This window comes from Balaenoptera acutorostrata, chromosome 7 (genome assembly GCF_949987535.1).
Source record: "Balaenoptera acutorostrata chromosome 7, mBalAcu1.1, whole genome shotgun sequence".
Taxonomy (NCBI): domain Eukaryota; kingdom Metazoa; phylum Chordata; class Mammalia; order Artiodactyla; family Balaenopteridae; genus Balaenoptera; species Balaenoptera acutorostrata.
Genome location: NC_080070.1, coordinates 7,062,728 through 7,090,497, shown reverse-complemented (window position 1 = coordinate 7,090,497; position 27,770 = coordinate 7,062,728). Strand labels below are relative to the sequence as shown.

The window sequence follows — 27,770 nt, the reverse complement described above, 5'->3', positions numbered from 1 at the left end:
TTTGCATTTATTTTTTGCAGCATTTATTCCCGGGCCATAAGTTTTTGTTTCTTCAATTTCTTCTGGGATATCTTTTTCTTCTGGGCAACCTCCTCTTCTGGTTTAGGAGCAATCTGTTCTTTTTCAGTAAGGATCATCTCAGTGTGGCAGGGAGAGCTCATGTATGGGTTGATCCGACCATGAGCTCTGTAAGTCCTGCGCCGCATCTTGTGGGCTTTGTTCACCTGGATGTGCTCAATGACCAGAGAATCTACATCTAAGCCCTCAAGTTCAGCATTACTCTCTGCATTTTTGAGCATGTGCAGTAAAAATTCAGCACTCTTTTTGGGCCACCGACCCTGCGTCCAGCCCCACTGTTTGGCCTGGGCACACCTACCAACTCCACCACTGTAACGACGGAACGTCACACGTTGCTTCTTTAAAGTGACAGCCGTCAGATACTCGGTGGCCTTTCGGATAGGCCTACCCTTACTGGCCTGGGCTGTTTCACGAGTGTTCTTAAAGTGAACACGAAGATTTGAACCTCTCGATTTGCGTGATTTTGTGGGGTTTTCTGCGTCAAGTGAATAGCGAACCATTTTTAGAGGTCACCTCAGGCCGCTGACTGGAAAAGCCGATTATTCTTATAACACGGATAAGTTCTGTATGGTAAGAAGAAGAAGGAGGAAGAAGAAGAGGAGGAGGGAGGCGGGAAGAAAGAAAATATTGCTTCTTTTAAGAATACCTCGTGTCAGTGCCTTGCCTGTTGTTGAGTACATTACAGGTTTTCAACAAACATTTGTTGACTAAAAAACATATAGAAAAATTTAAAAACACAATTAAGCATCAGGAAGAAAATAAAAATTAATCTCACAAGTAAAATAACTGCTGGTAACAGTTTGGTTTCTATTCTTCCAAACTTAAAAATATATAGCGCTAGTCTGGGGGATCTAATTTTTGCTGCTATGGGGGTTGAGTCAATTTCCAGCTACTTTCAGCTGTCATCCTATTCAGGCTGCATTTCTCCCTTAGCAATGTTCCCTGTCCTGTTCTGTAAAGATAAGAACTGGGGGTATAACAGCACGCATATGTCTGCATTGGTCTTTCTTTCACGGCAAAATGACTGTAATTCTTAAAAAGTTGGTGGGTACTTTCCAAACAGGGCTGGTGAGAATGTAATTGATGTATCTTTGCTGGAAGGCTACTTGGTAATCAAAAGACAAATTCATGCCTTTGCTTTATTCATATGGGTGTGCAAAGATGCATGTACACGGTTGGGCATTGCAGTGTTGTTTGTGAAAATGGAAAAATAAGCTGCAGAAATGTGCATCCTGGGTAGGTGCTAAGAACTCCACAGGGAGGGACCCTTTGGATCAAGGCTGTGGACCTACAGGTTGTCAAGGCAGTCACTTCCAGCCAGCGTGTGGTGTGGTGATCAAGGGCACCCTTTAGCCCCTTCCACTAAGAACCTCCATCCTTAATTCAAATTAGAGAACATATTTCAATGACAGCATCTCTCACCAACATTCCCAGTCTACAAAGACACGTGATGCAAATGGTTTTCAAAGATGCGAAAACTCTAGTAAATAATGCATTTTTAAGGTTGTATGGTTGGGACTGTCTTCTAACCCTTGTGTTGGTTGAAGCTTTGTGGTGAGAGTGGGGGCATGTCACGCATCATAGGTACATGCCACCTTTCCAATCCCTTAAAGTCTTTAGATTTAGTCTTCAAGAATTTTCTGGCGTCTCCCTTTCATCTGTCCTTGAACAACTTTGATTCCTGGTTTTGATGAACAAGTGGAGCAAACAATAAAAATAATGCCCAGCTCCTCAAAGTAGGACACTGGATCCAGAGTTCGGCAGAGCTTATCACTAGATTTTTCCTTCTCAGCCAAATGCTGTCAAGAATTCATTTCCACACACATTCCCTAGACTTTTGTTGTTATAAATCAGCCGAGTCTTGTGATTATTTTTGCGTTTAAGCCTTCACCTGCGAGGGGGACTTTTTAATTGGCTCTCCAGGGTAGGGTGGGATTTTCTCAGGTTATAGCTCAAAAGAAAAAGAGGGGCCGGGGCGGGGGTTGAGGTGAGAGAGGAGGTAAAGCAGGAACAGTATCCGCAGGAGAGAAGGAGGGGCTTCTTTAGCTGGCAAAGGAGGTTCCGAAGTTGTTGTGGTGAGGTATATTCGGGGTTCTACAAATCTTCTTATGAATCCTCATGACAACTCTGGGATCTCACTCTTTCCACATCAGAGCCCTAAGCTTTCACACTGGGGAAGCTGTGAATTAAACTGACATTGTCATTCAGCAGTCTTGCAGAATCAAACACTGCCTTTGGTTTTCTGCTAAGTCATATGGCTGCTAGAGAGAAGAGATTTTGGTTCTTCTCATTGGGATTTTCATTGTTTTTCTAGACTATTTTGGTGCCTTTAGCATCAGTCAGCTTCCAGTTCAATGATAAGAAGCACATAAGTATCTGGAAACCTTACCCCGTAGGCACTGCATTCCTGATGACCACCAGCAATAATTTACTTTCCCATCATGCCGGTGTGGGATATAGGTTATGACAGATTCCCAGGCCTGAAGAACTCATTGGATTTCCCCTAACTCTAGTTTTAACTAGTCTGGGTAATTAATACCGTTTTCATGAGGATCTGTTGCCTGAAACCCACTCCTAACACCAACATATGTACCAGGTAGGAAATTTGGGTGCAAAACCAGAAACTAATTTTGAAACAGATGAGGCAGCCCTTGTCAGGTAGTTCACGACCCTGAAGGGAAAGAGGTGTAGACACTCGATGGGCTCTGAGGGGAACCAAGATTGCACAGAGGCCCAGTCTGTGAAGAAGAGTAAGGCTGGAGCCGATGCCAGATCCATGTCACCAGAAGGAAGTCTCAACTCCTCCTGCTTCCGTGTTTCACTCACTTAATGTCCAAAGTCTGCAGTGGCTCTGCTGAGGACACATGCCCGAGTCCTCGTTACCAGACGGTGGGAGACCAAGTGCCTAGTATTTTTGGCTTATGGAGTAAGAAAGGAGGATATGCCTTTCAGTAAAATTCACGTAATTGCATATTCCCCAAACACGTGATAGGGTTCAGATGCTGTGCTGTCAATAAAAGAAAACGTTCCCCACAGCCCACGTGAGTGGGGACATGGATTATGGAAGTCACCTGGGGCTGCAGCAGAGCAGAGGAGCCTTCCTGTAGATCTGATCTGATCTTCCTGTAGATCAGCCTGTGAAAGGAAACTGGAATCTCAACACTCAGAGCCCGGATTTGAACCTGAGATGGCATGACCTGCTTTCCTGACTAAGAAGAACGAATCTCATCTGATGAGCGCATTTCATCTCCTGGACCAAGTCCTGAACTTCAACGCTAAGACCTCTGCTTGCTTGTCAGGTGTGCCACTTGGCAGCCCGTGCCCTGGTGAATTGGCCCCTCCTGTCTCCCTGCTCCATTTCCCGCAGCCCCCGTACCTGGCAGCTATCTATGCCTGTAGCCTTACGGAGTGAAGCACTGGTAAATCAGCTCAAGGGGAAAGAAAAGACAATCAGTAGTGTTTGATCTGCAGTATTTGCCAATTTGTAAGTACTCCCACCATGGCCAATATCAAGCTGCCAATGGTTTAACGTTGCTCCCTGGCTGAGGGCACCAGCTTTGGTATCTGCAGCTGGAAGTGTCTTTAGAAGCCTCGTGAAGAGTGGTTCCCATAAACTTTGGCTGCCTCTCAGAGTCTTCGGAGTTTTGGAGGGATTAACAGGAGGCTGTGCCTATCAGATGTAGTGTATCAGGATCCCCAGGGAATCTGAATTTTTAACAAGTTCTCAAATATTTTGAAAGTAGAGTCAGGTTTGAGAAACACTGCGTGGTCTCATCTCTGTAGATCTGGCTGACTGATCTCACTGCTAACGGACCCTCTTGTGTCCAATAACTCACCTCTCCTTCCCACAGGCTGCTCCCTTGGGTGCCCCACCACCTCTTTCCCCCACTATATTGCAGCCTTCTCAAATTCCAGGCTGAAGGCACTGCTCGTGAAGCCCTGGCTTGTAGTTGGTACTGAGGCTCCCTCCTTCCCACGCCGTATCTGCTCTGACCCGTTCAGGACCCCGTCTCCCCTGCAGCCTCCTCCTGGGCTCCGCCGGACAGACCTAAGGTTCCGCTCACATCTCCTGCTCTCTGCTCTTCCTCCCTCTGCTCATGGCCTAGTCCTTGGTTGATAGGATCCTCCAGGAGAGGCTATCAGCTTTGATGGTGGTGGTTAAACAGGGCAAGGTGCAGGATGTAGTCTTTCCTGGGATATTCTGATGTTCTCCCAAATACTGGACCTCCAGAAGCTTCACAGAGGCAATAGACACCAATAATCCGAAAGATACGTGGCTATTTGCCTTTCCCCAGTAAAGAGTTTCCAGGTAAATGGCTGAAGGACCCTTTGGGGAAATCTAGGAGTAAGATGCACATCCCATGGTTGGATATTTTGGAAGAGTCCTTTACTCAGATTTCCCTTTCAAGGGATGCAGGGTCTCTGAACTGATTCAGATCTGGGAACTGGCTGAGAGGTCAGGAATCTCTTTTGTGCTAACTATTGGGTTAGCTCGGAGCTACAAATCAAGTAGGACTGGGGTGGGCTTCCCATTGTCAGCCCCAAGGACCTCATGACCAATCAACCACAACCAAGCTCTGTGTGGCACAGACCACGTAGAGTAACCCTTAACTTGCATCTGAAGGTGAAGAATCACACTTCTTGAACTCTGACACCCTAGGATCCTCCCGTCCCCACTCAAATCAGAGAATCCTTTTCCACTGTAATGTCTCCAGCCAGCATCCCTGTCTATAGGGAACAGCTACTAAAATGCTTTTCAAAGACATAGAAGCTCCACATACCCGTGCTCTTCCAAGACTTTAGTGAAGGGAGTCGTTGTTTGGATGGGCAAGTCACACATGATAAATCCGCTCCAGTTTTCCTATCCCCGGAGGTCTATGGCTTCTTTCCACAGTATACCAAGGGATCTCTATACTGCACATGCATTTAGAATCTGCCTCCTGTGAATCCTGGTTCAAGTCAACAACTGAGCAAACAAGTTTATCCCAGCTGCTCCAGCTGTGGTATTTTAACTAGAAGCTTGATTGGCTACACTCAGAAAAAAAAATTCAGACTTACTTAAAATTATACTCTTCGTACTTTACAAAATACTCCAAGAATCCATACCCACGTGTGTTCTCTAGATCTTTGCTGATATAAATTAGCCAGTTTGAAATTATTTTCATGTGTGAATCTTCACCTCCCAGCAATTGGTACCCAGAGTCAGCTAAGGTCTTTTGGTAGCTGTACATCAAGGGACAATGAGGGGTGGGGCAACTGATGGCCTCTTGCAATGAAAACCCCTCAATCTGGGCTATTCAGCTGTCAGACAGGGAGAAGGGGCTGCCTTGACTGGCAAGGGAGATTCAGTACAATAGGTGATTTGGTATAACTTGAGTTTTCCAAATGCTCTCATACATCCACACTGTAATTTCTGAAGTCCCACCCTTTCTTAACCACAGACCTATTTTCATCAAGGAGACTGCTGAAAGCTGTAGATTCCACTGACATTAATGTTTGGCAACCCTCAGGATCAGCTTCCGTTTTCAGCTATTTCAGGTTGTGTGACCGGAGGTGAGAGATGATCCCAGTACAGTCAGAGAAAGTCCCGGGTTTCAGTACATACAGAGTGACACTTGAGTTTATGATTAACTTTCTTTTAAACTGCTAGGATCAGCCATCCAGGCCTGAAGCCACTTCTAGTATTCCATGGGAACTCGACTTGATCCCTTGGAAACAGGAAGCAAATATTCACTCAGCTTTTTCTACTATATCATATGGGCTCCTAGATTAGCATCCCCTCAACTACCTAGATTTCATTATCTTCAGGTCCAATAAGGCCAGGATCAAACCACATTCCCATCTTTTCTCTGAGGATCTTCTGCCTATTACTCATTCCTGGTACCAATCAGGACACTTTGATTAAAGAAGCGGCCATCCCAGGCTAATGGAAACACAGAAGGCAGTCTTGCCAGGATGGCAAGGAGCTCAGAGCACTGAATGGAGGCCAAAAGAGTTTCCCTCATAAAATGCTCATAAAGTGGGCAGGATTTCAGCAGGTCCTGGTAAGGGAGCCATTGCTGTCACCACAATGGATACTGGCTGCAGCCAATGGCCTCATTGTCCTTGCCACACCTCTGCCACCTCCAGAATGAATTCCAAGTTCTCCTACTTCTAGGTGTGATTTATTCTACATTCATAGTCTTATTTATGGGCATATAGTTGGCCAAGCTTAAGGCATTACCAATTGTGCTGGTTAATTTTGTGTCAACTTGTTTAGGTTCTGGTACCCAGATTTTGGTCAAACACTAATCTAGATGTTGCTATGAAGATTTTTTTTTAGATGTGATTTACATTTACATCAGTAGACTCTGAGTAAAGCAGATGACCCTCCATAATGTGGATGGGCCCCATGCAATCAGTTGAAAGCCTTAAGAGAAAAAGACTGAAGTCCCCTGAGAAATAGGGAACTCTGCCTCCAGATGGCCTTCGGACTCAAACTGCAATGTCAACTCTTCCCTGGGTCTCCAGCCTGCTGACCTGCAAGATTAAGACTCGCCAGAGCCCTCAATGTCATGTGAGCCAATTCCTTCAAATCAATCTCTCTCAACAAACGTATGGACACCAAGGGGGGAAAGTGGCGGGGCGGGGGTGTTGGGGGGATGGATTGGGGGATTGGGATTGACATATATACACTAATATGTATAAAAGAGATAACTGATAAGAACCTGCCATATAAAAAAATAAATAAAATAAAATTCAAAATAAAAAACTCAATCTCTCTCTCTTTCTCCTGGCATTTTTGTCTTCCTCAGCCACAGACAGGTTCCTGTCTTCCTCCAAGACTGAGACAATTGTGAATTCCCCAAAAAAGGAGTTAAGAGGATTCACATGCTGGGCAAAAAAAGAAAAAAGAAAAGGGAATAAACATTCACTACAGGACCTATGAGAACTGACTCCTCCTTGAAGAAATCGGGTTCATCTAGAGCTGCAGGTGTCAAGGGAAGGGTTCTGGTGAAGATTTGCCCTGCTTCTTCTTCCCTTTGCAGGCTGAATCAATGTGGTGGAAAAAGCTAGAGGTAGAACACTGTGTTCAGTGAGTAAAAGCAAACTTGGGCAGGGGGCACCTGGATTTGAACCAGGGACCTCTTGATCTGCAGTCAAATGCTCTACCCCTGAGCTATACCTCCACCTACTCACCTATATTTAATAAGCACCCTAAACCTGCAGAGCCACACCCTGGGTGTCACGTTTTGAGGTGTGTACTTGCTAGTGCTCTGCCATCCTACACCCCTGCAAATGGATGCTCTTCTCACTGTGCCCACCCCCTTCCCCTGGCTGAAGGCACTGGCGTTGAACTCACTGAGGTTTGCAGCTGCAACATCCTTCAGACCCACCTAGAAGAACAGGACTCAAAGCATTGGCTACTCAACAGACTCTTTGAGGTTACAGTGGAAAGGGCAGGGCTGGACAAAGGTAAATGCTCTTGGGCCCCACCTGAGAATCCCTAAACCAGACTCTCTGGGAAGGGGACGTGGGGACAGTGTGTGCTTCTAACAAGCTCCTGATGATTCTGACTCACAGATAGTTTTGGAGCTATTGATTTAATCTTCATGGTACAGATCTGACAAAAATGACAGTAGTAATTAAAATCATACCCAAACAAAACACAACAGATTAATGACCAAGTCACAACTAGAATCCATGGGTATGCTTAAGGGCGTCTTTGCACTAAACATATTGGGCAGGAGAAGAACCGCCTCCTTTATCTCTCCTCTTCTTCCTCTTCCCTCTCCATTTGCTGCATCCTTCCAGTGTCAGATGGAAAAAGTAACCTAAAGAGAGGATGCAATGCATGGAAAAATGATGAAGTGGGAATGAGAGAGGTTTATGGTCCCTAGAGCATAGACAAAGGACAGAGTGAATGCAAACAGGTGGTCAGAACAAGAGGGAGGGCCAACAGGTGACTCACAGACTTGAGCCAGAGAGTACGTGATGTACAGTCAAATGTTCTGCCTTGAACTATATCCCCTTATTTGTTTAGACTTTCCTGATTTCTGGTGTTGTCCCACCTGAGGATCCAATGTGCATTGTAATTTCTCCTCATTTCTAGTGAACTAGTGAGAACAGACTGACTAACCTCATTTAGACAGATCCTATCTGGCTTTGAACTTGCTGTGTCCTTCCCCAAAGACCTATCACATGACTTCTAGGAATCTTCCCTGCCCAGAACCCTGCAGCCTCCTTCTCAACACCTGTGTGAGGCACCAACCCAGAGAATCATTGTTTAGAGCTGGAATCTTCCCTCTTTCCTTCCCTCCTACTTGGTTTTATCTTTGCTAACCCACTCCCTGTACTCTCTCTCAATCTCACTCTCAACCTCTGCACATTGGTGTACTTTGGGCTTTGTCTTGTATTTCTTATTCTCTGCGCTTCTCCCTTTCTCATTTTCTACTCCTTGGCTTTGAAAGGGAGATGCTTTGCCAGAGAGATCACAGCATCCTGCTGGTCCCAAACCATCAGCTCAGAGCAGCTGGGTGGGCTGGGACCAGGCACAGAGACTGGCTATTTGAGCTCCCAAACTCAGGCCTCCCGTATGCCCTGAACCAGGGATCTCTTCCTCTGTGGACTTTTCCCCTGGATCCCAAGGATTCAGAGAAAGAACAATCATCCAAAGGGGCATAGCACATGGAAGCAAAGAACTGTAGGAATGATGTCAGGGAGGCTGGAGCCCAAAACTCATTGTGATTTGCAAAGAATGATCAGGGCAAAGAAAGGATGTTTTCTTCTTTTTCTTCTTGGAGCAATAATCTAATTATTTTGATTAGACAGGAAATACACTTCCAATACAGAGAATACAATTTCTTTGAATCTCTCTAATGTGCCTTATAGAATTTAAGAATATAATATGTGAAATGTTAAAAGATTAACAAGTTAGAAAACAAGTAAGCATCAAGAAAAAAATTTCCTGTAACGTCATCAGTTTAACAAATGTTAATATTTTGATGCTTACTCATCAAGAATTATAGTTTAGAATCAAATTTCTTCCTAGGAGAAAGTTAAGCTAATCACTATCCTCTTGGTGGTCCACTATCAGGCTTTCTCTCACATTGGTCTTCTGTGCTCACTTAGAGACACTCCTATTCTTTTCCTGAAAATAAAAAAGAGAATTGGTATGAGGTGTAAGATAGACTCAAAGACGTATTGTACAACACAGGGAATATAGCCAATATTTTGTAATAACTGAAATGCAAAGTAACCTTTAAAAATTGTATAAAAATTTTTAATAAAATATTAAAAATACATAAAAGAACTAGAAGAAAAAAAAGAGAGCTGGAGTTAAAGAGTTCAGTTTTATCATCAGGCCTTTCTAATTGTTGATGTCCTGTTTCTATCAAAAAATAAGTCTTAAAACTACATTCGTGGAATTTTCTTCAAGGTAGGATGAAGGAGTTTTGGCATGCCTGGACTCCTGACCAGAAGAACCAGGAAAGTCAGTTAAGCAATAAAATTTACACCTTAAAGGCACCAGAGCATTGACACTGATGATCTGCAGCCACTGTTTCCCTAGGAAATTGCCAATCCTGCGCCCTGATAGAGTATGATCTTGCAGTGTTTGCTCCAGCACAGAGGTGCCAGGAAACAGAAAAATCGAAAGAGCTTTTGGCAACTGTGCAGCGCTGGAGTGAAAAAAAAATGGAGAGTTTGGACTTCTTAAACATGTAACTTGTTTCCCTCCCTCAAGATAATTGATGCATTGTGAAGCTCCATGAATCAAGAGGCTAGAAATCTAAGCCCAAATCCTCTAAAAAGAAAAGTGGATATTCCTGTATTTCAGGGCTGAAGAGGCAAAGACCTGCCAGGGGTGCAGTTGAAAACCTGGGAGGGCCACACTCTAGAACTGGGATAAGACACAGGTAAAAGGAGTATTACCCAAACTGCATTTTGTTTTTCTTAGCAGGAAAGACTGCTCATTTCCTTATTGGTTTAAGATAATCAGCTCTAAACTATATCTTTATTTCAGAAAAAGAGTGAACTCTGTCTAGTGGGATATAATTTCATCTGGAGCCTTCATTCTTTTAATGCACAATGTCTGGCATTCAATAAAAATTACTAGATATACAAGGAGACAGAGCCATACAAACAAAATCCAAGAGAAAAACAGACAATATAAGCAAGTGATCTAGATGTTGGATTATAATAGAATTTAAAATAACTTTAATGATATATTCAAGAAAACAGGAAAATGGAGAAAATGGATAAAGTATGGAGAATTTCACCACATAATTTATAAGAAAAAATAAAAAAGAAATTACAAAACTAAAAAGTATAACATTTAACATTAAGAATTTAATGCATGTGTTTAACAGAAACTTGGGCACAGTAGATCACAGGATTAGTAAACAGGAAAACAAACCAATAGAAAAATACTTAAATTGAAGTTAAAAAAGGGGAAGAATGGACCCCCTGAAAAAGGAGACAAATGGAACAGTTAAAAGCTCTAACTCACATATTTTTGAAATCCCAAAAGGAAATAAGAAAGAAAATGAGGCAGAATCAAGATTTAAAGGAATAATTGCTGAGTGCTTTCCAAAACTGATGAAAAAAATCAACCCACTTATTTAAGGAGCTCTGTGAGTCAAAAGGAAGATAAATACAAAGAAAACTACATTTAGATACATCATCAGAAAACTGATTTTTAAAAAGAGAGAGAGAAATCTAAAAAACAGCCTGTGAAATAAATGCGAATTTTATGATTTACAGCTAACTTCTCAGTAGAAACTATGGTATCCAGGAGACAATGGAATAAGATTTTTACAGTGCTGAAAGAAAATAACAGCCCAACTAGAATTCTATACAACAATAATTACTTTAAGAACAAATTTATTAAACTCCAATTAAAGGGAATTCCCTGGCAATCCAGTGGTTAAGACCTCGTGCTCCCACTGCAGGGGGCACAGGTTCGATCCCTGACCGGGGAACCAAGATCCTGCATGTGGCACGGTGCAGCCAAAAACAAAAAAACAAAAAAACAAAGAAACTCCAATTAAAACATAAGATTTTAGACTTGAGAAAATAAAACCCACCATAAGCTACTTACATGAACATCACCTTAAATATAGGGGCACAGAAAAGTGGAAAGTGAAAGTATAAATAAAGATATATTATGCGATACTAAACAAAAAGGCTAGTGTAGATATTAATATGATGCAAAATAGACTTTAAGTCAATAAGAATTTCTACAGATAAAAGGAATATTTTAAAATGATAAAGTGGGACTACCCTGGTGGTCCAGTGGTTAAGACTCCTTGTTTCCACTGCAGGGGGCATGGGTTCGATCCCTGGTCAGGGAAGTTTTGCATGCTGTGTGGTGTGGCCAAAAAGAAAAAATATAATAAATAAGATGATAAGGAAGTCATTTTTTGTTCACTGCTCAGAAGATTCATTCCTGAATCTCTCCTGAGACAAAGGACAGAAGAGGTTGGCCTTTTTAGCATTTCAAGTCCTTCAAGGGAGCAATTAAAGGAGTTGTTCTGACACCTTTGAAGGCCTATTCTCAAGATGCAGGTGTAATTTCTCAACACAGTATTGCCTGAGAAAGCATCCCATAGCAGGAGGAGGAATAGGAGGAAATGGCAGGTTCTCAGGGACTGTTGACATTCAGACATGTGACCTTAAAATTCTCTCAGGAACATGAGAATGCCTCGACCTCACTCAATGGCGATTGTACAGGGATGTGATATTAGAGAACTGTAGGAACCTGGTCTCCTTGGTTCTCATTGTCTCTAAGCCAGAACTGGTCATCTTTCTGGAGCAAAAGAAGGGTCCCTGGGATGTGAAGAGAAAGGAGACAGCAGCCATACACCCAGCTCTGTCTTCTCATGACACCCAGGGTTTGTTGCCAAAAAAGCCAGACATAGAAGATTTGTTCAAAAAAGTGCTACTGGGAAAGTATCGAAGCTGTGGCCTTGGGAATTTATACTTAATGAAAGACTGGGACTGTAAAGGAGAATGTGAAGGGTAGAAAGGATGTTATTATGGACATAACCAACTTGTGACAATAATGAAAGTCCATAATAAAAACATGACCGCCAAAAGAAATCAAGTATATAAAGCAAATTGAGAAAAGCCCCACTTTGTCAGTAACTTTTGCAGAAAATATGTTTTTGCAAGCAAAAACCCACCTCATTTTTTAAAAACCCACATCATTTTTTACATATTATCTGAAAGGATATTTGGAAAAATCTGGAAAGTCATCTGGTCTATGCTGCAAATAATCATTCAAACCATTTCGAATATAGGATTGGATTAAACCTTCATTCAAACATGTTTGAAAATCAGAGATTTTATTTATTTATTTTTATTTTTAAAATTTATTTTATTCAAGTATAGTTGATATACAATGTTGTGTTAATTTTTACTGTACAGCGAAGTGACTCAGTTATACATATATTCTTTTCCATTATGGTTTATCACAGGATCTTGAATATAGTTCCCCGTACTATACAGTTGTTCATCCATTCTCTATATAATAGTTTGCATCTACTAATCCCAAACTCCCAATCCACCCCCCTACCCCATCCCCCTTGGCAACTGCAAGTCTGTTCTGCGTCTGTGAATCTGTTTCTGTTTCGCAGATAAGTTCATTTGTGTCGTATTTTAGATTCCACATATAAGTGACATGATATGGTATTTGTTTTTCTCTGACTTACTTCACTTAGTATGATAATCTCTAGGTCCATCCATGTTGCTGCAAATGGCATTATTTCATTCTTTTTCTAAGGCTGAGTAGTATTCCATTGTATATAGATAGGTACCACATCTTCTTTATCCATTCACCTGTTGATGGACATTAGGTTGCGTCCATGTTTTGGCTATTTTAAGTAGTGCTGCAATGAACACTGGGGTGCATGTATCTTTTCGAATTACAGTTTTCTCTGGATATATGCCCAGGATTGTGATTGCTGGATCATGTGGCGACTCTATTTTGAGTTTTTTGAGGAACCTCCATACTGTTCTCCATAGTGGCTGCACCAATTTACCTTCCCAGCAACAGTGTAAGTAGGAGGGTTCCCGTTTCTCCACAGTCTCTCCAGCATTTGTTGTTTGTGGACTTCGTAATGATGGCCATTCTGACCGGTGTGAGGTGGTACCTCATTGTAGTTTTGATTTGCATTTCTCTAATAATTAGCGATGTTGAGCATCTTTTCCTGTACTTGTTGGCCATCTGTATGTCTTCTTTGGAGAAATGGCTAGTTAGATCTTCTGCCCATTTTTCAATTGGGTTGTTTGGTTTTTTGTTACTGAGTTGTATGAGCTGTTTGTATATTTTGGAAATTAAGCTCTTGTTGGTTGCATCATTTGCAAATATTTTCTCCCACTCCATAGGTTATTTTTTCATTTTGTTTATGGTTTCCTTTGCTATACAAAAGCTTTTAAGTTTAGTTAGGTCCCATTTGTTTATTTTTTGCTTTTATTTCTATTGCCTTGGGAGACTGACCTAAGAAAACATTGGTATGATTTATGTCAGAGAATGTTTTGCCTATTTCTCGTCTAAGAGTTTTATGTTGTCACAATTGGACATATGAGGGAATAGACAAATTGGGAGTTCAGTACTTTCCTATTCTTTACCTTTTGCTTCTGCCAAATATCCCTTTGAACTCAGTACCAAGGCTGTTTCTCTTATTACAAAGCTCAGTTTATTGTTGGATAAGAAATAGAAAGCCCAGGGACTTCCCTGGCTGTCCAGTGGTTAGGACTCCACACTTCCACTGTAAGGGGTATGGGTTCGATCCCCGGTTGTGCATATCCCACATGCCTGTGCAGCGTGCCCCCAATTTTTTTTTAATTTAAAAGAATAAATAAAAAATAAAAATAAAAACTGAGGCTCATGCCTGTGCCGCGCAGCCAAAAAACTTTAAAAAATTAAGATACAGAAAAGCTAGGCCATCACAGACATTCAAATGAGATGTCAAAGTTGTGTGTGTGTGTGTGTGTGTGTGTGTGTGTGTGCGCGTGTGTGCGTGCACGTGCGTGTGGGCATGAGTTAAATACTTTTTAAAAAGCTTTGGGGATTATCTACAAATATGAAAACATATGTACATATATGTAGAACTTGGCAACTAGTAACCACTAGTTCTACACAACTATGCAGGGAGACCCTTAGTGTCTAAGTATTTTATCATCCTTGGCACCATTTCCTGAATAACAGGAAACATTCCCAATAAAAGCTAAGGTGAGGGCAAGATGTAGCAACTAGTCTCTCAAGTTTGAGGAGGTGTCCTGACAGTCTCTGACACTTTGCTGGAGTGGCTATCACTGAAGTGGCCACTGATAGGAGAAACGGGGTAAACTGTGAACCCAACTAGTATTGTAATTCGGCGATTTCGCCTTCGTTTTTCAGCAGTCTCAGTCATTCAGCAGCACGAGCTGAGGTTTTTTTTTTTTTTTCGGGCTGCATTGGGTCTTTGTTGCTGCGCACGGGCTTTCTCTAGTTGTGGCAAGCGGGGGCTACTCTTTGTTGCGGTGCACAGGCTTCTCATTGCAGAGGTCTCTCTTGTTGCGGAGCATGGGCTCTAGGCGCACGGGCTTCAGTAGTTGCAGCGCATGGGCTTAGTTGCTCCGCGGCATGCGGGTTCTTCCCGGATCTGGGCTCAAACCCGTGTTCCCTGCATTGGCAGGCAGATTCTTAACCACTACGCCACCAGGGAAGTCCCACAAGCTGAGTTTTCTAGTGCAGTCTTTGGGAAGTCTGTCCATTTCCCTCTCAGTCAGGAGAAGAGGATGTAGACATTTGAGCTTTCCATTGTATGTCTTTGAGCTTCCCAAAGCCATCAGACTCGGCCCTTCCTACTGTTCTAGAACAACAGTTGGTCTCTGAAAGTTTTGTCCAAGAAGAGGTGATACTCAAAATCTTTAACTATGACCACAGACACTGACCAATCAGAATGGACGCCAGTCATAAACAGCCATTAAATGCCTACCAGATGAATAACCAGCCTCGAATCCAGATGGCCAATTGCATCTATGTGATCAATTAATCAGCTACTTTACCACTGAGAGCCTTGGGCTCCCAGATTCTCAGCCCTGAAGAATCAACTGGATTTCCACTTTCTTCGGTCCCAAGTAGGACAGAAAACCAATCCTACATCTGCCCCATTTTCTTTAAGGTTTTTTTGCCTGCAACTCACTCCAATTATTGTATCAGCCTAAGCACATTGTCACAGAAATAGAAACTGGCAGGACAAGCATTGTCTGGTGTTGGGGAGCTCACGTCACTGAAGGAAGGTTGGAGATGCGGGTTCATGAAGCAGGGATGGTCCAAAGGAACCCAGCCAGTCTGTTGGGCAAGTCACACTGGTTAGGGCGCTGCTGGGTGATGCCTGACCTCTGCCAACCCTGGGATTTGTGTCACTCAGTCTACGAGTAAATATAATGTGAGTCAGAAGTGCCAGGGGGACAGAGGGAGAAAATAGACTTTAACTTTGGCTTCTGCAGCTGTAAGCAGAGCCATTTCTTCCACCAGGGCTCACACAATCAAGAATCCTCAAAACATGGAAAAAGGGTTGAAAGTTTGGGGTAAAAAGAAAAAGAAAGCAATGCATCTGAATTGAAATGAGGGACCTCTGAATCATCAATCAAATGCTTTACTTAGAAACAACCAGTGGCGTCTATAAGCTTGTTTCAATTCTGAACATCAATGCAGGGAGCTGAGTTACTACTTATGGGCTGTCACCACACCGGCAGTATTGTGCCACTACAACCTGTTACCACTCTACCATGCCCGTGCTGTCCTCACCTTTCCCACATTCTCCCACCTCTGCACACCTGGCTATGGTCTATGCCTACAGCCCTGCATCCTACCTTCCCTCAGTCCTGGGCTGAAGGCACTAGCTTGAAAATCATTGATGTTTGCCACCAGATGTTGTTTAGAATTATACAGTGTTGTAAGTTTCAAAATAATTTTCCAGCCACTTAGAATCACTGGATTTTAGGATCAAGGTTAGCAGGGGAGTGTGCTTCCCCAAAAAAAGTTCACATGCCCCTCATCAGTTCTGCTAAGTCAGAATTTCTGGGGCTAATCTATATTTTTTAAATTTTTAAAAATTTTATCTTTTTATTGAAGCATAATTGATGTACAACGTTGGATAAGTTACAGGTGTACAATGTAGTGATTCACAATTTTTAAAGGTTATATTCCATTTATAGTTATTATAAAATATTGGCTATATTCCTTGTGTTGTACAATATATCCTTGTAGCTTACCTTATAACCTAATAGTTTGTACCTCTTAATCCCCTACTCCTATATTGCCCCTTCCCCCTGCTAATCTCTATTTTTAATAAGGTTCCCTAAGTAATTCTGGTGCAGTCAAGCTGGGTAACTTCTCATTCAGTGTGTCCTCCATGACGTAAACTTTAAAGAAGAGGAACTCATTAGGAACTGAAATACACGCAGATCATTAAAGCCAGAACCATGATCTGTGCCAGAGAATGCAAGCCACCTGAGAAAGCTGACAATGACCACAGAAGAGTGGTGATGACGGTGACTCACAGTAAGAAAAATGTTAAATAGGAAAGGTCATTTATCTGTATCTGGCAATAAAAGAAGCCACCCACAGGGCACACCCAGTTTTGAACCCAGGACCTCTATACTCTGCAGTCAAACTCTCTCTCCCTGTGCTATAGCCCCACACCTGACTGAAGGTCCTCCTTGGCTTATTTCACATGTGTGCAGTGTGCTGTAACCTGTTCATTCCCAGTCAGCCTGTGGAAACTGGCAGACCCACCACAAACTGACTAGAGACTGACTTCTGGCCATGAGTTCATCTTTCCATTCCCCAGAGACCCCTCACTTGGCTAATAGGCACTTTTCTACCCTGTAGCCACAAACTGAATTCCTTCAAAAACTGAAGTCTCATCCTCTCCCCTCACTCAGATCCTGGTGAGCAGTGCAGGGGGGGAGGGGAAAAGACTGTAAGAATCATAGCTGTATTAGTCAGGTATTCCCACAGTAATGCTTCAGAACAAATCATCCCAAGATTCTGATTCGTGCAACAATAAGCATTTATTTTCATGTTCATAGGGCAGCCGCATGGATACTAAACAGTGGATCTAGGCTGGGCTTTACCTGGTGGCCCTGCTTCAAGCTGTGGGTCCGTCTGTGCTTGGTTTCTGTCTGTTCATTCTGGAGTCCCAGTTGGAGGAGTAGCAGCTAGCAGGGGAAGTTTTTTTTCAGGGCAATGGCAGAAACGCAAAAAGGCAAGCCCAACAATGCAAGCAGGTTGCAAGCCTCTGCTTGTATCACGTGAGCTAACATCCCATCAGTCAAAGCCAGTCACAGGACCAAGCCGTAAATCAGAGGCAGGGAAATATATCCCACTTCTAATGGGAGGATCTGAAAAGTCTTGTGGCAAAGGGCACAGATAGAATAAGTGAAGAACTGGGGCTAACTGTTTAATCTACCATGGTCTGCCCTCTCGGTCATAATGATTTACATCTCTCCCACGTGCAAAATATACTCAGCTTTATCCCAAGTCCCCAGAGCCTCAGGCAGTCAGACAAAGTCCAGGATCTACATAAGATCCAGGTGAGATCTACATAAGATCTCTTGATCTGGAAACATATGAACTTAAAAGATAAGTTATCCATCCCTCACATATGCCAAATGCAGTGACAGTACAGGAACAGACTTATCGCAATAAACATTTACAGTCAAAGACTGAACAAAATAGGAAGCACACAAAGTCACAGAAACTGGGTATGCAAAAGAAATGGCCACGCTCCCTTCTGCATTTGGGTATAGCCAGAGCCTCCGCCTAGATACCGCTTTCAGGATTCGCCAGTCTTATTCACAACAATGTTGCATAACAAGCCACCCCCAACCAGTAACACACAATGATAAGCATTTATTGTCACGCCCATGGGTTTGCAGGTTGAATTTGAATCAGCTGGTCTAGGCTGGGCTTGGCCGGGTGGGTGGGCTTCAAGCTGTGGGTCTAGCTGGCCTTGGCTCCTCTCAGCGAATTGGGCTCAGGGCTGGGCCTTGTGTGTTCATGTTGGGGCCCAGGCCGAAGGAGAGAACCTTACAGGGCAAGCGCATCTCAGGGTAAGGGTGGAAGTCCCAGAGGGCAAACCCAACCTTGCAAGTAGATCTCAAGGCCCTGCTTGTATCATACCTACCAACATCCTGTTGGCCAAAACACGTCACGTGGCGTGCCAGTTATCAATTTATTGACTGGCAGCTCCAAATTCACCCTTCTGTACCTGCTGTGGGATAAGGGACTGGATTCTTTAAGCATTTCTCCTTTAAGCGAGCACAATGTCAACAGTTGTCAGTAGAGGGCGCAGGAGGGACACTGCAGGAGAAAGGGGTCTTCTCTCTCTGGCTCCTGCTGCAGGTTGGGCAGTGGTGCAGGTGTGTAAGGACACCTGGTGTGCTCTGCCCCAGGCACACGCCCAGAGAATGAAATCCCTTGGTGACCTCGCTGGGCTGGTGACCACCTCCATACCCCACCCCCAACCCCACTCCCAGGCCCCCGACCCCCTCTGTGTACCTGCCTGCCAGCCTCGGCTTGCCTCTGCCCAGAGGTCTGGTTCCCACATCCTCCAGGCGCAGACACTGCACGCTCCAGGACTCACACTTCCACATGGCTTACCTGTGTCCCCAAAGGCTGCTTCCTGCTTGCCTGGCAACCATGAACGGGTCTGGCTGGGGCAACCTGGTGAGTGGGCCGCGACCCCACCTTCCTCCATGAGGTCTGGATCCTAGCTTTGGGGAGGGGTTCCCCTTCCAAATTTGCCCTTGCTTGGACCCCTCACCTCAAGGGTACCTTTAGAGTTTTCTTTGCACCTTGAGTTATCCTATTTTCATAGCACAATGATTCTTTATAATAAACTTCCCTTGTTTAAATTACTGTGTAGTTTCTGTCTCCTGACTGGCCTAGACTGAGATATTCTGCCGAGCACAGAGCAAAGGGATGAAGAGCACACCGGCTTCTGGAGGAGAAAGAGAAAAGTCACAAATCAGAAGGCACAGAAACAGAGAGAGGTGAATTACAGCCCATAGGTCAACCTACCACACTTCACTGTGACAGAGCAGAGAAGACATCTGAAAAAACAACACAGTCTGGGGAAAAGTGGTGGCGAGGGCCACGTAAGTCATGTTTTTAAGTAGATGTGCTAGCAGCAAAGCCATTTACCTGTATTTGACAATAAAGCAAGGCACTAGAAAGCACGCAGATTTGAACCACTGACCTCTTGGTTTGGAGGCAAAGGCTCTAACCCTGAGCCATACCACGTTCCTTTGCAATGGCTTCTCCTTACCTTATTTCTCGTGTTACCACACCCAAGCATTCTGTAGTTACCGTAAATTTGATTCATTCCACGTCCACCTCTGAAACGGACACACCCACCACAAACTGACTGGAGACCATTCTCGGGCCACGAGTTCACCTTTCCAGCCCCCAGAGGCCCCTCCTTGTCTAATAAGAGCATTTCCACTCTAGCTGCAAGCAGAACTGCAGGCCGCGAGTAGGGAGGCAACAGCCTTGAGAACTAGGGCTTCCAGGGCTGGGACCCCCGCCCACCCCATCCTTCCTTCCTTCCCTCCTCTCCCCGCTCCCCTGCTCTGCGCCATCCTCCCCAGCCCCAGCCTCCTTCTTTCACTGACCCCTCCATCGCGCACTCCGCTCTCCTCCGCTCTCCCGGGTCTGGTCCCCGCCTGAGGCGGTGTCCTAGGGGCTGCGCTGAACCCAGGGGAGATAGCGACCCAGAGGCGGCAGCCCTGAATCCTTCGGGTAGCGCCACCCGGGAAGCTGAGATGAGGCATAAAGGCTATTATTTGGGGGCCCACAATCCTGGGACCAAGGGGCCCTGGTGTGTGGCCAGAGACCTCTCTTTCCCTCTGCCCCAGGGCGGGAGGGCTCAAGCCCTGCGTGTGCCTCTTCCCTCCGCAGACCTCCAGTCACCCAGGTCCACACAGTGGAATATTACTCAGCGATAAAAAGAACTGAGCTGTCAGTCCATGAAAAGATGTGGAGGAACATTACATGCATACTAAGTGAAAGAGGCCAGTCTGAAAAGGCTACAAATTGTATACTTCCGGCTATATGACATTCTGGAAAAGGCAAAACTGTGAAGACAGCAAACAGATCAGTGGTTGCCAGGGATTTGTTGGGGAGGGAGAGAAGGATGAATAAGTATAGCAGGGGGAATTTTTAGGGCAGTGAAACTATTCTGCGTGATATTGCAATTGTGCGTACATGACGTTATGCATTTGCCAAAAACCCACAAAACTCTACAAAACTGTACAACACAAAGCATGAACCTTAATGTAAACCATGGACTTCGGTTAATCATAACGTATCAATATTCATTCACCATTTTTATCAAATGTCACACTAATGTAAAATGTTAATGATGGGGCAACTGGGAGGGGGCAGCTGAGGTGAGGGGTAGAGGGGAACTCGCTATACTTTCTGCTCAATTTTTCTGTAAACCTAAAACTGCTCTAAAAAACAATGTCTATTAATTTTTTTTTAAAGTGATAGCAGGTAGGGCTACCTGGATTATGAATCAGAGGCCCCATGATCCATGTGTAAATGATCTACCTATGAGCTGTTATTATCTAAAAAGCATCTTTCCACCCATAATGCTACCTGGATCTGTAACTCAGCCAGCCACCTGGGGATTCGTGGCCTTCCACGAAGCCGGGGGTCTGCCCCATGGCAGATGAATGCCTTTCCCACCAGGTCTCCTTCCCACCCTCTCCCTCCTTGCCCACCTGGCAGCTTCTCAGGCCCCTGCAAAGGGCACTGGCTTTGATAATCATACACGATTAGGCAAAATGCCCTTTAGAATCATCCAGTATCGTCTTCCCCCAAACGTGTCTGTCCGATTGGCTAGTGCTTGAAGGGGAGGAAGAGTAGAGTATGTGTTGTTTTTAAAATAAAGGTATCCAGATCCCTCCTCAGAGTCTCTGGGGGCACAGCTACTAATTCAGTCGGCTCCCTGGACCTTCCTGCCTATTAACTCACTTGAAAAGAGAAATAGTAAATGGGAGAACTGACCTAGCACACACGTTTCTCCTCGGGTCAAGACAAAACCTCTAATTCTGGATGAGGAAAACTTCCACCCATTTCCTGAGTCAGAAGATGACCTTTCCTACCTTTTCTCCCCTCTCCTGTCCTGTCTGCTAAGCCCCTCTAGAGGAATGTAGCCAAATTTAGAGAGCTACCTAACAAGGGGCGGGTGTCGGTACTGAGGAGGTCTACAGTGACCACCTGTGTGGATTCAGGATGGAAAGAAAACCTACAGGGGGCACCCGGATTTGAACCGGGGACCTCTTGATCTGCAGTCAAATGCTCTACCCCTGAGCTATACCCCCAACACAGATTCCAGGTCCTTAACTTGCATCATTTCAGTATGTCTCAATACCCAGGTATGCTGTACACTGTAATTATCAGCTGTTCTCAGCGAGCTGGTGAGAACCTGCGGAACTGCATCCCTCAGCGACGCTCTCTGGTCACCAACCTCCCCTTCATTTTGTTGGATGATTCCTCTACAGACTGAATGTCAGCTGTTTGTTTGTTTTCTTTTTTCTTCTGTGTGAAACTAATTATCCCTCATCCATCTGCTTTTTGTCCTGTGGATTTATACATTTTTATTGCTTTATTATAATTAGGAAAATGTTATTTCTAAAAATTGTATAAGTGAAAATATAGACATAAATAAAGTAAAATTAAATAGCTCTGACAGATATGTATTGGGTTGGCCAAAACGTTCGTTCAGGTTTTTCCGTAAGATGTTACAAACAAATGTTTTGGACAACCCAATACTTTAGCAGGGAAAAAACACATTTTTTCCCCCCAAGGAAGTAAAAAACTCAAACCATATCTCCAATCTCCGCAGCCTCAAATGTATTGTTTGCACTGTTAAATGTATAGGTTTTTAAAAAAATTTTTTATTGCAGTAGACTTGATTTACAATGTGTTAGTTCCAGGTGTACAGCTGTACAGGGTTTTAAAAAACATAAATATTCTGAATTAAACCGAGGATATTCGTAATTACTAAGGATTGTTCAAAATGTATATTTTCTCATTGTTTCTAAATTATGTACTTTCTTCCCTTACTATTTGTGTTACTTAAAAAATATGTTGTAGCTAAGAATTATAATCCAAAGTATTAAGCACTGATAAACATATCCTTTTATACACATGAACCATGTATTTCAAAATTTTTTTAAAATTTGATGCTTTGGTGAGAAGCGCAATTGAATAATAAAGTTGGCTTTACTGACATTTTATAACATTATAAAATAAATATTTTTTTGGTATGAAGAAAAATAACTTCCAATCTAGAATTCTGAACCCAGGTAAACTAACATTCAAGCAAGAGGACAAAATAAAGACATTTCAGATGTGCAAAACCAAGAGCATTTATTGGAGCAGAACCTCACTCAATTAAGAAGGAGAAAGAAGGGAGATGAACCCGGGGAGAAACAAGAGAATGCAAAGTTGAAGGATGACTCCCTTGTGGTACCTTCTCTCCTGAGCTAGGGTCTGCTACTTGATATCTTCATTTAGAGATCCTGTAGGCTTCTCAAACCAAACACGGGCGAGAGGGAATTGTTAGTTCTCACCCTTAACCTGCTCCCCGCCCCTCAACTGTGTTGCCCAGCTAAGTAAAGGCACGATTCTCCCAGCGACTCTGCCAGACACCTGCCACCACTGTCAATTCATCCCTTCTGCATCCAAAGCCCACGGCAAGTCATGCCGGCTCTTCGGTAGGATGTATCAGCATCTGAGCCCATCTGGCCACACACCATCAGGACTTGCGGTCAAGGCCCTACTGTCTGTCCCCCACCAAACCCACTGTCACACTCTCCTGACAGGTCTCCTTTCTCCCCGTCCATCTACTTCCACTGGGCACCAACATGCTCTTTTCAAACGTGAGTCAGATTCTGTGTCCCGCTTGGTTCAGCAGCTCCCTGCTCTGGTCGGAATGAAATCCCAAATCCATCCTCCTTGGAACCCACAGGAGCTGGCCCTGGCTGCTTCTCCCGCCAACCCCTTCCTTTCTTGTTCCCAGCACTTGCCCCCAGCCATACTGGTCTTTGCTGTTCCGCCAAAGCATCAAACGCGCTCCATTTTGGAGCCTGGCACCTTTCCCTGGACACAGGCCGGGGCCCCTTCCCATCACTCACGGCTCCGTCCAGAGTCCACTCAGCAGCAAGGCCTCCTCTGGCCGCTTTGTTTAAATTGCACCCCATCATTTTTCAGCCCTTTGCTCTGTTTTTGTTTTTCTCACGGTCCCTATTATGACCTGCATTACAGCAATATAGATTTTTGTTAATTATCTGTCACCCTCACCGTGATGGAAGCTCCAGGAAGGCGGACCCTTCATCTGCTTTCTTCTGTGTGTCTGGCGCTTAGTGAGCTCTCAAGACTATTTGTTGTATAAATGGATGAATAAACGTTAAACAAAGAAACGGATCAACATGCAGACAAAGAAGTTCACCCTCACCTATAGGGTGGGCAGCATGCAATCCACGGAGGGGCTGAACAGAACACAAAGGCGGAGGAAGGGAGAATCTGCTCTCTGCTTGAGCTGCAACATCACTTTCTCCTGCCTTCAGACCTCAGTGCTCCTGATTCTCCGGCCTTTGGACTCAGACCAGACCTTAAACTATTGGCTATCCTGGTTCTCAGGCCTCCAAGCTTGGATGGAACTACACCACCTGCTTTCCTGGACCTCCAACTTGCAGAAGACAGATGGCAAAACCTCTCAGACTCCATAATCACTGAGCCAATTCCTCATAATAAATCACTTTTTATTTCTATATAGAACTATATGCATCCTAGTGGTTCTGTTTCTATGGAGAACCCTGACTAATACGGTGACCCTATGTCCTAATTTGCTTGGGACAGTCCCAGTTGATGCTTGTGGTCCCAGCTTCAATATGAACAGCATCCCTTTTCTCTCGCAAAGGTTTCCTGGTTGGATGATAAATAGATGATTCTCCAACATGTGATGAAAGTGGAATTACAAACTAGTGGGGAAAGTGCCAAATTGTTCAACAAATGGCACTGAAATAACTGGTTTTCCATATTAAAAACAACAACAACTACTGCTACTGAAAAACCCTCACCACACAGAAAGGTAGATTCCAGATGAATTAAAGACCTAAATGTGAAAAAAAAGTTTTTTTAATTATTTGAATTAAAAATAGGAGACTTTCAGGAACAGTTCGTGGAACTTTCTGAGATGCTGTTCCCGGGTTATACTCCTCAAATTTGCCTCAAATAAAATTTTCCACTTCTTTCATTAAAAAAAAAAAAAAAAAAAAGGAGACTATCTTTATACGCTCAGGGAAGGGAAGGATTTCTTAACACAAAAGACACATACTGTTTCTTAAAAAAAGATAGATTGATTTGTTTTCATCCAAAGAAAAAGTAAAATGTAATATTTTAAGATGAATAACAGTTGTTTCTCCATGGAGAGAGGCATGATACCATTTGCAGTCTTTCGCCAAATTATCTTTATCTGGCTTAATGACAGCTAGCTTGAACCATAGGTCAGATTTCCAAATCTGGTGATTTCATTTCATATTCTTTATTTCTGTTAAATCATGACAACTTAAAGGTCATAAGGTATAGTAGCAAGTGTTGGGTGATCCTGGCAGATAATTATGGTTATTCAAATTTCTCACTAAAGACTGCTTTCCGCACTCACTCAGATATGAGGTTGACAAGTGCCTGGTCCTTAAACCTGGGAGTTGAGGACGCCAACATGGGAGAGAGCAGTGAATGGATTTCTGGTCCACTCTGGCTTTGGGAGGTATTTCCTTAGATGCTTCTGTAGCATTTGGATGTGGTTTTCACATATGCCTAGTAACACACCATTAGTTCCTGTCTCCACTGTGAATGAACAAAATCATCATGCACAGGGAATAAGCTAAACGCCAACTATTGAATTAGTGTTCCACAAACAGGTCTTCTTAACCAAACAACAAAAAAGCATGGTATTAAAGCACTGGAGGGATAGATTCTGGATATTCAAAATATTTGTACACCTGAGATATTCCACTTGTGCCTCAAGGCCATAGAAATGGGCCTTCTCAGCATTTTGAAGAAATGTTTTAATCTTCTCTCTCATTTCAAAAACTCACACAAGCACTCTTAGCAGCCAATATTTGTCAGTGTGGAAATGCAGAATCGTGTATTCACTCCCATTTCTTTGGGCAGGATGCTAAAATGATAGCTCCTGGGGGTAGCCGGCAATCCTCGGTGTTCCTTGTCCTGTAGCTGCATCACTCCAATCTCTGCCTCTGTCTTCACTCGTCCCTCTTCCTGTTTGTGTGTCTGTCTCTTCTCCTTTTATAAGGACACGAGTCATTGGATTAGGACCCACCCTAATCCACTATAACCTCATTTTAACTAATTACTAATAATATCTTCAAAGGCCCTATTTCTAAATGGGTCACTTTCACAAGTACCGGGGTTAGCATTTCAACGTATCTTTGGGGGGGCACAATTCAACCCATACAGAAGGCTTGCCTGCTCCTTAGACACACAGACGCAGCAGTGAGTTCCTGGAGTCTGAAAGTGGTGTCAAGAGTAAAAGGTACCCACTAGGGGTTGTTGACATGCAAGGGCTTGTAGCTCAGAGGCAAAGCTTTCTGGCTACAGATCAAGAGGTCACTGGTTCAAATTCACATCCACCTTATTTATTCCCTACTGTTCCTCACAAAGATGTCTGAGAAAGTGAACATGAGCTCAGAGGGAGAAAATAAAAATCTGCTCAGATAACACCGATGCACTGCAGTTGTAAAATGTCAAAACAATCCTCTTAGAGAAATGTTCTTCTCTAAAATCAGAGACTATCAGAAACTGCTGCGTGGAATTTTATCAGTAAGAATGAAACTGCCCACTTTTTCCGGAGCTGACATTATTCAGCCGGTATCCCCAGAGCCCAGCACAGTTTCCAGCTCATGGCAAGTGCTCAAAAACATTTGTTTCACACATGTGTGCCCATTTATTCTCCTCAAAGAGCACTGAAATCTCAGCTTCTGCTGAGGGCACCACAGTGCCCAGCACACAGTAGGACCCTAAGAAATGAAAGTTGAATAAAAGCTCCAAGAAACCTCCAAAGTCAAGGACGTCTGCATCTCTAGAGAACTCCAGGCTTCCATGTTCCAACCTGGATACTCTCCTTTGTGGGGCTGAAGATACCCTCTCGTCCTCTGTGTCCTCATCTGTGATATAGGAGTAATAACACGACCCCCTGGGGCTGGATTTTTCTGAGACAAACTGGGATCTTCAGCTCGAATTGTGCTGCTCTGGATGGAAGAGGTGGGTCTGCTCCTTGACTTGCCTGAACGAGTTTTCCCCATATTGGGGAGGGGGGCAGAAGCTTCTTAAGATTTAGTTTCCTAAATGGTAAACTGGGAAGACGACTAACCCAGGACAAAGAAGACCACCCTAGGGGTTCCCGGCAGGCACTGGGAGGAAAGGGAGAGGGTCTCAGGACACCCGTCTTTGGTGGAGTGGATGCACCAGTGCCAGGTAAACGCACAGAAGAAGCAACGGTGAACAGGTGCCCTGGGTGTGACTGCGAGTGTGAAAGGGCCTGGTCACAGATGTGTGGATCTAGAGCAGCGGTTCTCAAAGCGTGGCCCCAGACCAGCAGCGTCAGCATTACCTGAGAACTTGCTCATCAGAAACTTTCAGGGGGGGAGCTCAGTCATCTTTGTTTTAACAAGCCCTCCAGATGATTTTGACGCACGCTAAAATTAAGAACCACGGGTCTAGAACAGAGTTCAGAGGATGAGCAGTCTGTTCGTGGTCCTTGGTTTTCATCCTGCCTCTTCCCACCAGCTCTGGCTGACCCTGGGGCAAATGGTAGAATTCCTCACCCATCCCCTTCTTGGGTGTTTCAGTACCTAAGTCTTCCTGTAGGTGGCGCAAAAGAAGCCGATGTAGATCTGTGGCAGGTGTTTCTCAAAGTGGGGTCTCCCGACCCTCTATAAGGAGCTTATTCCTAACCCCAGATCGCATCTGCATGTTTGACAAGTTCCCAAGATGATTCCTAAGCACAGGAAATCTGAGGACTGGCCCAAAGGGTGCAGTTCATGCACCAGATCAAATCCTGGTGTCCCCATTAGTTTTCCTTGTGGTTCTTGAGCTGCATGGCACTCTGCTCCGCTAAGCCCACATTCTAGTCCCCTTGATGGTCCCGAGTAATTTCTTCAGAGGCTTCTGTTATGTTGTCTTTACATTTTCTGATGGATGGAAGATAGGGACAAGAGGAAGATGAGAGAGTCATTGGTTTAATTACAGGGTCCTGAACCCAAAGTCAGGAGGATGGATTCAGGTCCTGAGCCTATTCTGTAAGGATCTGTGTGTGCTTGGGCAGACCAGTAATCCTGAATCTCTGTTTTCAGATCCCATTGTGAAGGGCATAGACTAGCGACCCTGAAGTCCCTTCCTGCTATAAATATCTGTGTCAGTGCTTTTCCAGAAAGAGCAGGGAGGTGGCTACAGGGAGGGGGAAACTGTTGCTTATTTTACATCAAGGAAATAAAATTAAAGTGAGGCCAGCTTGGCAGCTTTCAGCAGGTCCAGCGTGATGAACATCTGTGGCAAAAATTTATAGGAATGTTGGGCATGGCTGCACAGGTATAAGGTAGTACTAAGGCCTAAACCTATGTCA

The 27,770-nt window shown here is 44.0% G+C and overlaps 2 protein-coding genes and 2 non-coding genes across 4 annotated transcripts; 1 reads left to right on the top strand and 3 right to left on the bottom strand.

Annotated features, from left to right (window-relative positions):
• LOC103009528 (60S ribosomal protein L17-like) lies at positions 1-578 on the bottom strand. The gene has a single exon (XM_057550276.1). It carries the CDS (start codon positions 576-578, stop codon positions 24-26), a length of 555 nt encoding a protein of 184 aa, XP_057406259.1. The 3' UTR covers positions 1-23.
• A 6,597-nt stretch (positions 579-7,175) lies between these two features.
• TRNAC-GCA (transfer RNA cysteine (anticodon GCA)) lies at positions 7,176-7,247 on the bottom strand. The gene has a single exon. It is a non-coding gene; the product is annotated as a tRNA-Cys (tRNA).
• A 4,372-nt stretch (positions 7,248-11,619) lies between these two features.
• On the top strand, positions 11,620-12,399 carry LOC130708623 (KRAB domain-containing protein 5-like; the record flags this gene model as incomplete). The annotated part of the gene is made up of 3 exons (XM_057550433.1): positions 11,620-11,627; positions 11,791-12,078; positions 12,312-12,399. Coding segments are annotated over exons 1-3 (384 nt in total), but the record flags the coding sequence as incomplete, so codon positions are not given.
• Positions 12,400-21,372: 8,973 nt separating this feature from the next.
• On the bottom strand, positions 21,373-21,444 carry TRNAC-GCA (transfer RNA cysteine (anticodon GCA)). Its single transcript has one exon. It is a non-coding gene; the product is annotated as a tRNA-Cys (tRNA).
• Between the last annotated feature and the right edge of the window lie 6,326 nt (positions 21,445-27,770).